The sequence below is a fragment of the Trachypithecus francoisi genome, unplaced genomic scaffold (assembly GCF_009764315.1).
Source record: "Trachypithecus francoisi isolate TF-2019V2 unplaced genomic scaffold, Tfra_2.0 Lachesis_group21, whole genome shotgun sequence".
NCBI classification, from domain to species: Eukaryota; Metazoa; Chordata; class Mammalia; order Primates; family Cercopithecidae; genus Trachypithecus; species Trachypithecus francoisi.
Genome location: NW_022681467.1, coordinates 53352368 through 53361851, shown reverse-complemented (window position 1 = coordinate 53361851; position 9484 = coordinate 53352368). Strand labels below are relative to the sequence as shown.

Here is a 9484-nt window from a genome sequence, read left to right as displayed (position 1 = left end):
TGAGTCTGGAGCTAGGACTCTCAGCTCCTTCATGGGGAAGGAAATCCTGGCAATTTCTCAGCCCCGATGGACACTCCTGGCCTCAGTTTCCTCGCCTGTAAAATTGGGGTGATCTCGGCTTCACCTTCCATGTGAAGCCATTGTAAGGAGCAGAGGAAGTGAGGAAAAGAGGCAAGTTTTCCAGTTGAGGAGACTGGAGGGGTGGAGCGTGACATGAGAACAAGCCTGTCCGCTGAGGTGTGGTAGGGGTGAAACGAATTTCACAGCCTGGACCCAAGAAAGAAACTACAACTTGAAGATAATAGTATTTACACAGAATGAATCTGTAATATAAAGTTTATGGTTTGTTTGTACCGTTCTGGAATATCCAATAAACACTGGCAGTAGAGGAGGGCAGGTGAGGTTCAAGGCAGAGCTGGGGACCAAACCACCCACCTCTGTTCTCGGGCAGCCCATGGTGTTGGCATGATGTCCAGGATGTAGAAGGCGCTCAATTAATGCTTGCTCAACCCAGATCCTGTCGGCTTTTCCTTCTCAAGAACAGTTGTCTTCCCCCACTCCCACGCGGGGATGACAGTTGAGAAAACTGTTGCTTTGAAGAGTTAAAAGGCAAAAGCCTATGAAACTGTCCACAATGTAATTTTTGTGGAAGCCTAAGCCCCCTCCAGACCCAAACTGTCAAAAAGCAGACATTAAACCTTCCCAGTCCAACCACAGAAGCCTCACCATCTAAAGGTTTGTAGAATTGTTAAAGGACGCCAACTAGTGGCTTCAACAAATTCAGAAAACCCCAACTACGGTTCCCTGCCTCATTCCTCCCCGTGGGCTCCTTCTTCCTCCCTGGGACCAGACAACCCACCTGCTCTTCAAGTGTGATTCTGAATGTCTCCACCTTCTTGGGGAGGGGGCAGGATTTAAATCACAAGATGTTTAATCAGAGTTCACTCTGCTTGGTAGCTCAAATAAGAAAAACCGAGCAAAGCAAATCCATCTTTTCTATAAAACTTTATTTTGTAATTTTTTCCCAAGGAGTAGTAAGGGGGAAATATTGCGATTATGTAAAGGTAAGGAACAATGGTGTATAAAAATAATTTAAGCACACTTATTAATAACCAAGCAACTTTTTTCAAGGAAAACTAGTAGGTCATCTTGCCCAAGATTTTTCCAAAGGTATTAAATATATTTTCGATAACAGCACATACAAATACACATACACAAATATACCACACAGACACATGTGGACGTATATGCACACACATACACACACACATATATGTACAGCTCAAGTATTTTTTTGGTGTGCATTCTAGCTAATCCACATAGCTAAAGTGAAAAACCACTAAAAAGATCAAATGCCTGAGTAACCTTAAATTTGAACAAACTATGCATTGGGTGTAAATTTCTGGAGGCATGCCAAGATTTCCCTTCTCAATTTCATTAGCTACTAGCTGGTGTTCTGTGGTTCTTACCCTCAAAAAAATCAAAGTGTGCCTTTCAGATCTGCGCACGGTGGTGATGATTATTATGGTGGCATCAATTTGGGAAAACTTGCCCTCTCTCGCTTCTATTGCACCTTGTGGATGGGAAAGGGGATGATTTTAAAGGTAAAGCACTCAGGCTCTGATTACATCTGGCTTATTCTTTGCTTCAAGGCAAAGATCTGTCTCTCGATTTCACAGGGGAGGTCAGCATTGACCTGATCCTCCAGATACTTCTCAATCTCTTCCACCTCCTCCTCCCAGAACTCCTTGGAGATGCTGAAGAGCTCCATCACGTTGATGTGCCCCAGGCCTTTCAGGTTCAGGGCATCCTCCTTGGGGATGTAGCCTATGGGTGTGAGCTTGGCGCCGGCTTTCCCATCGATCCGGTTGAACATCCACTCCAGCACCCTGGAGTTCTCTCCAAAGCCTGGCCAGAGGAATTTGCCTTCCTTGTCCTTCCGGAACCAGTTGACATGGAAGATCTTGGGCAACTTGGCTGCTGGGTGCTGGGCCATGCTAAGCCAGTGGGCCAGGTATTTGCCAAAGTTGTAGCCAAAGAAGGGCCGCATGGCAAAGGGGTCGTGCATGATGATTTTGCCTGTTAAACAGAGAGGGAGCTTCCATTGGTAAATGATGCTCTCCTAGGCAAAACTGACCCCATTGATTGTTGACATCAGCATGCTTTGTTCTCCTCTCTCTCTCTCTCTCTCTCCCCACACACAGACACAGAGAAGGAGAGAGATATAAGAGTGATGAAGAGCACTCTAATCCCACTTCTCTGTGGTTTCGAATCAGGACTTCGACTTACCTTTATATTCTGCAGCTGCTGTGGCCTCTGATCTCATGGCCGCCCCCACAAAGACTCCATGTTGCCAGCTGAGAGCTTCATAGACTAGAGGGACACCTTTAGCAGGGGGAAAAAAAAAAGAAACATTCATTAGAGGTTTTAAAATTCAGCCTCTACAACCAGTGGTGTTATTCACAACATGGAAAGACATGGAAAGACAATAACTTTGTAATCGAGCTAGTTTTGCATTCACCAAGCTAAACTGCAGAAAACTGCTAAGTCAAAGTTACATGACTGAGGCCACAAAGTAAAAAGTAAAATTTGATCAAGCTATGATAGATTAAGGATTCAGAAAGGTTCCAGGTGACCAGAAGGGTTGGTTCTACATTTGAACTTGCCAATTATTCTGGCTCTTTGGAAAGGAAGCTCAAGAAAGGAAGCCCCTGGGTACCCTCTGACAAGGTCATGGAAAAGCAGAGATTTCACAGATGCCCTTCGGTACCCAGCACACCCATGTTCCCAGCCTAAATGAAGGAGAGCCTCACCAGTAGGTCTACGGCCCCCAAAGATAATGCCTTCAATGGGAACGCCTTCCGGAGACTCCCAGGCAGCATCAATGATGGGGCACTGGCTGGCAGGGGTGCAGAACCTCGAGTTGGGGTGGGCACAAGGTTCCCCTATAAGATGGAGAAAGGCCTGTGAGTGCCTGGCTCAAACAGGCAGTCCCTGCAGCCTGGCGTACCGAGGCCTCTGGCGGGGACGCACCATCCTCTGGGCTCCATTCCTTATTCTTCCAGGAAGTGATGGTGACACCTGAAGCTAGCGGCTCATCAATGCCTTCCCAGTAAATGCCCCCGTCGCTGGTCTCGGCCACGTTGGTAAAGATGGTGTTCTTCTGGATGGTCTTGATGGCATTGGGGTTGGTCTTCACAGAAGTCCCAGGAGCGACACCAAAAAAGCCATTTTCTGGATTGATAGCCCTTAAATTACCTGGAGATTTAAACCAGAGAAGTAGTAGTGAGTGCCAGGCAAAGCAGAATATATACTCTTATATCTTGCCAGACTAATTTCTATGCCAACTTCTCAAATCTTTCTTCCCTCCCTAGAATATACATTTATCTCTTTTCATCCAAGCATCATATGCAACTTTGAGATGTTTACAATTCTTGCTTCCTCCACAATTTTCCACCAATACCATTTAAACAAATGTATGTATGTAAACAAACAGCAACATATGGCCCAGTTTCAATCCAGATTGAATATTAAATTGAAGAATTCTTACAGAATACATATTTCTAAGGTTTGGCCAACTCTGGACTAACAGAATTTAAAAATCCAAACACTGGATCAAGGAGAACGTGGCATGTTTTGAAGGCCAATAATACACTCGAGTCCAATCGTTACCAACAGTTGGGTCTAAAAGAGTCACCTTGTGCGTCAAACTTCATCCAGGCGATGTCATCCCCAACACACTCAACCTTCCACCCAGGGAGGCTGGGGTTCATCATGGCCAGGTTGGTCTTCCCACAGGCACTGGGGAATGCTGCTGCCAGGTACTTCTTCTCACCCTCGGGGTTAGTTATACCCAGGATCTGTTGGGGACAAGATTCATTTTTTTTTTTTTGAGACGGAGTCTCACTCTGTCGCCCAGGCTGGAGTGCAGTGGCCGGATCTCAGCTCACTGCAAGCTCCGCCTCCCAGGTTTACGCCATTCTCCTGCCTCAGCCTCCCGAGTAGCTGGGACTACAGGCGCCCGCCACCTCGCCCAGCTAGTTTTTTGTATTTTTCAGTAGAGACGGGGTTTCACCGTGTTAGCCAGGATGGTCTCGATCTCCTGATCTCGTGATCCTCCCGTCTCCCCCTCCCACAGTGCTGGGATTACAGGCACCGCGCCCAGCCAGGGACAAGATTCTTTATTGTGATCTTTGTTTCCTTCTCCCCGAGGTTGGTACTTCAGCCCAGAGGTCGGAATGTAGGCCCTCAAGATCTATTTCTTCAGGTATCAGTGCAAACGAACATTCACAGAATCATGAAGTCCAAAGGATCTCTATGGTCCCCTGGTGTTTGGGGGCCTTCAAAAGTGACGTATACGTGTGCACTAATCATTACTGGTAGGGTTTCCTAATCTGTCTGGGGACCTGCACACTCAGAAAGGTGTACTGGGTCTTGCCGGATGGGAACTGTAATGCTGTTTGTTTCTGCCACCCTCAGGGTCTCTCATCTGCACCTCAGGGCTTCCTGCAGACTCACCAGCATGTGCTCTGCCAGCCACCCTTCCTCCTTGGCCAGCCGGCTGGCTATCCTGAGAGCAAAGCACTTCTTCCCGAGCAGCGAGTTCCCGCCGTACCCACTGCCAAAGGAGATGATCTCTCTGCGGTCAGGCAGGTGGGCGATGAGCGTCAGCTCCGGGTTGCAGGGCCAGTTGTTGACCAAAGGCTCTGTGAACAAGGACCCCTCCCACGTCAGTGTGCCAGGGCCCTGCTTGGGGGTCCCCGAGGCACCCACCGGGGTTTGTTTTTCAGCTTTCTTTTTTTATTTTGACTTTTGATTCTGAAATAATACACTTACTTTGTAAAGGCAGAGGACATCCCACAGAATGGAGGCATTTGACAAACTCCCCATCGCCCAGTGCTTCCAGGATGGGCGTGCCCATCCGCGTCATGATCCGCATGCTGGCCACCACATAGGGCGAATCCGTCAGCTCGATGCCGATCTTCGACAGAGGCGAGCCCAGCGGCCCCATGCTGAATGGGATGACGTACATGATGCGACCTACCGGGTGCGATGGGTGGGCGCTGGTGAGAAATGACCTTGGACTTCAAACACAACCAGCATTGTTTTCCCAGGTAGACCCATTTTCACAGTCTTCCACTAACACCACCACACCCTGCTGGCCACCAGCCCCCCTAGGTTAGGAGAGGCCACTGGAGAGTGAAGAGCCTGCTGAAGTTAAAGAGTTTTCATAAATACGCAACCAGGTCCCACCAAGCTGTTTAAAACCCACATGCATGGAAATAGTTTCCACGTTTGTATAAGACAGTCTGTAAAAGCAGGAGAGGGATGTGCGTTTTCGATACATTGCCAACTTCATGTATGGAACTGAAAGATATCTGAGGTGGTGGGAGCTTCCATGACTGTTTGAATTACCATTAGGATAGATGTCATCAGAAAAGGTTCTCTGCTATTTTTCCCAATCAAAGCAACGTTCCGCTCACCTTTCATGCACCCTGGGAACCTGGCATTGAACGCTTTCTCAAAATCCTCCTCTGACATCCAGCGACCGAGCTGGCTGAGGCCTGTTTTGGGGATGGGCACTGTGTCTCTTTGCTCTTGGGTGACGATAACTGTCTTGCTTTCAATCCTGGCCACATCCCTGGGGTCAGTGAGAGCCAACCAGCTGCAAAAATCACAGGCTTCCTTTCAGCCAAGCACCACGGGCAGCGAACCATCTCCTTCAATACCGTGGCTTTCCATGACTAGCAGAGTGCCGAGCATGCTAACAACAGTCCATCCGTGTGAACACACAGACCATCTAAGACATGGCCAGGTGGGCATTTACTCAACTAGGAGCTGGTCTGTAGGACGGGGGCTGTCTTTCGTTTTTATCAAGAATCTAGTTGGCAGAGGTTTTGTGCACACCACCTCATTTAAAGCTTGGGCTAGCCCACTAACGTCACAAAACTCAAATCTGTATGGTTCTGACCATTGCATTCAACTTCTCAAGAGTCTGAAACTCCCGAGAGGCCTTCATTCACCTTTCTCCACCAACTCCCAGGAGACACAGGGGAGCCCTGCCTGCAGGGGGCTGGGGCAGGCAATGCGGGCCGAGCTTACCAGTTGTCATACTTCTTCAGCCGCCTGAGGATGCCCTCCTCTTCCATCTGGCCCAGAAGCCGCGCATTCTCCTCCTCGGAGCCGTCGCAGATGTGGACGTGATCAGGCTGGCACAGCTCAGCACTGTTCTCAAGAAACTCCCTCACTGCCTTGGGCAGGCTGTCCAGGGTTCCCTGGATGACTTTGGCCGAGAGGTTCAGGCCGTTTTGCAGTCGAGGAGGCATTTCTGCAGAGTGCTGCTAAAGGGCACGAATGTGAGGTCACCTGAAATAGAAAACGCAAGCGTCCTGAACAAAAACAACAACAGACGTCTTCAAACACATTCGACGGCCTTTTGCTGGGGCCGTGCATTGCCAAATAGTTATTACTCTCAGGAAAAAAATGAGTTCATCTTTGTACTTTTTTGAAATGTAAATGCAAAGCTCTACTTACCTTTCTTCTCTTTAAAGGATCTCAAAGGGAGATCCAAGGTTTCTTTCCGGGTTCTTCCCGCTGGCGAGTTTGTGTTCCCAGTGGGACGGCCGTGCTCGGTGGCAGAACCTCCCAGCTTTAAATACTGTGGAAAACAATAGTCCTGCCCCTCGGCTGCACCCAGGGAGGCTCCCCACTGACATCAGGGGGCAGGTCTCTGGATCATGGCCAGGTCAGTTATGCTTTGAGCCAGCTCACTGCAACACGCCCCAGGGAGATAATCATTGAACAATGGTTGTTAATGAATGCTGGGGGACTTCGGGCCCTCAACCACCCGTAGTGGGTTTTGACACAACTTCCAATTGACTAAACCTTGACCCATTTTACTGCTGATGCAAAACACAACACTCTTTTCTTAATAGGCAGGTGGGGTCGAGGACAAGGCTGCCCAGGGCACCTACTGGACTTCAAGGGCTGCTGGCAGCACATTTTGTGTGCCAAGAGCTGCTGGTTGGCAAAACACCACAGCTATAAGATGTCATCCCACCGTCGAAGTTCACACTCAAAGTTCATGGGAAGGAGGTAGCCTAACTTGGGCAAATATGTGGCTTCTAGGCAAAGACTGGAAATACCTAACCTAACTGTGGGCTAATCACTCTATTGATTGTCTGCTGTGTGCCCCCAGCCGCCCCAGATGTAAACTCCATGAGAGCAGGGATTTCTCCCTATTTTGTTCATTTTTCTATCTATAGTGCTTGGCATAGAGTAGGCACAGAATGCACATATACTGAGCACTGTTCTAAGAGCCTGGCATCATTACTACCCTCTGAGGTGGAGGCTATGAACAACCCATGTACAGATAGGGAAACCGAGGCAGAGACTGTGTAACTACTCCCAGCTGGCTGGTGGGTGGCAGAGTGAGTATCTGAACAGGAGGAAGTTGGGGCCTGGAGCACCACGTCCCTCCCTGTGAGGTACCACCAACTTTCCAGAACCTTCCCTGTGTCCTCCAGGGAGTTCTGGGCTGAGTGCAGTTCCTCCTGCAGTCCACTAGACACTGTTCACTTCCCTGGCAAGTCTTAGAATTTAGGGAGTGGAGGGGGCATGGCAGTTTTGCTAGATTATATGCTTAAGCAATGAAACCTTTATAACAGTTATAAAGAATTTGCTTTGCAAGCCATCAGACTTTCAGTCCAATTTAATGAACTATGGAAGCTGCTTGCTAGAGTTTGGAGAACATGGGGGGAAATGTCAAAAGAGCAGGGCTAGGCCTCAACTCCCCACAGCCAGCCCACACTTCCGTGGAAGCCTCTCTGCCTAAGATGAGGTCAGGTGGGGACTTGGCCTATCTTCCCGCTGGGATGTGGGAAGATCCCGGAGATAACCCCAGGACTGGGCTTAGAAAGAGCCGCTCTGCAAATGCAAGGCACTGTGAATGGTAGCCTCCAACCAAACTCACTTAGAGGACCCTCCCAGGGGACTTGGGTCACACCGTGTTGGGCATGCACACATCATCAAGTTCCACCAAGATTATCAACCCGTTGCTAGGTTTCATTTAATCAGATTTTATTCAGCCAGTTGTGTCTTTCAGGGTAAATACGATATGAGGTGCATTTTGTTTCATTTGAAGTTATTCCCTGTTTAGGTCACTGGCATTCGTTATTAGTGGTGCTGTCATCCATACATAAGTTCGTGTTGTGTCTAAACCCAGCAGTGACGTGGTGCTCAGTAGCTGAGGTCACTTCCTTAGCATCTGACATCAGGGGATTAGCCATTCCAATGCACAACCACAATTCCATGACACACACATCACTCCCGGCGAGGCTTGTCCCACCAAATTAGTAGAAAGTCTCATTTTGCTGATAAAATGGTAACAGGTTTGAGTCCCTGAAAGAGCACATAGATTGAAAACAAAAATGGGAAAGCAGAACTTATTTGGAGTCCTAAACGCGACCCGTCCATTCAAGGTGCTTATGTTCTGAGTCTTCGGGGAGAGAAACAGCTTGTTCAAGTAAAATGTCGGAGCAGTGAGTCACCACCGACCTTCATCCAATCCTTTCGTTACCTGCGTTTACAGCGTGGAAGGACGGTGTGACTCCCCCACAACTGTCCCTTGTCAACATGTTAAAAAGCAAACATTGGTTTACAGACTTGCCTCAAAGGACAGAGGTCTCCGGAAGAAGAATCATAATAAAGTAGAGGGTTTTGAGGACACACAGGCAGAAGTATGGGTGCAGGTGCCTTAGGTCTCGGCAGATGATACCCTCGGGCCCCCATCTTTCCCTGTCCTTAGAGACTCCCTGCCCCAGCGGGGACTCATTGACAACAGTTTCAAGGGGCTGGCTGGAGGCATGGGTCTTGCCCACCTGACCATCAGCTTATTTGTAAATAAACCTCCAAACTAAGTACTCTCTGTTGGTTTCAACAGGGACTTGAAGAAGCAGCCGAGCAGGCGCCCTGCTGGTGGGATCCCTGAAGACCCCCAGTGAACCCCCTGAGTGGACTTTGCAGTGTGCGCTCAGTGGGTGGGGCGTGAAGGTGACTCACTATGCCTGTGAGTTGCGCTGGTTGTTTCAGGCGCAGATGTTATAGAGACCTCCTAGCTTTTTGGAGGCTCCTTAGGCTCAGATTTTCTTAGGTCCAAGGCTGCTCTTCTTTTGAAAAACGTATAAAAAGTTGAACCCAGGTACAAAATTAGGGAAGGAAGGAGAAAGAAAGACCGGACACTAAAAAAGTTTCAAACAAAAGGGACTTCCTCCCTGCACCTTCCTGGGGCCACTCCCTGTTTTGCTGTTACTCAGGGATATCAATAGCTTTTTCCCTGCTTTGTGACCACACCAGCTATATCCTGATACAAGATAATCAGACGGATTTAAAAAGGTAAAGAGAAGTTTTACAGCCAATTTGCTGCAATCTCATATTCTCTAGGAAGCCTCAGCTCAAACATTTATTAAATGCCTGCTATGTCTCT

The 9484-nt window shown here is 48.5% G+C and overlaps 1 protein-coding gene across 1 annotated transcript; it reads right to left on the bottom strand.

Moving 5' to 3' along the window:
• Nucleotides 1-986: 986 nt before the first annotated feature.
• On the bottom strand, nucleotides 987-6656 carry PCK1 (phosphoenolpyruvate carboxykinase 1). Its single transcript, XM_033186833.1, has 10 exons — nucleotides 6535-6656; nucleotides 6103-6366; nucleotides 5484-5665; nucleotides 4837-5040; nucleotides 4519-4706; nucleotides 3698-3860; nucleotides 3034-3258; nucleotides 2814-2945; nucleotides 2290-2385; nucleotides 987-2079 (listed from the first exon to the last, which is right to left on the bottom strand). Exons 2-10 carry the CDS (start codon nucleotides 6324-6326, stop codon nucleotides 1625-1627), a joined length of 1869 nt encoding a protein of 622 aa, XP_033042724.1. The 5' UTR covers nucleotides 6327-6366; nucleotides 6535-6656; the 3' UTR covers nucleotides 987-1624.
• Nucleotides 6657-9484: the final 2828 nt, after the last annotated feature.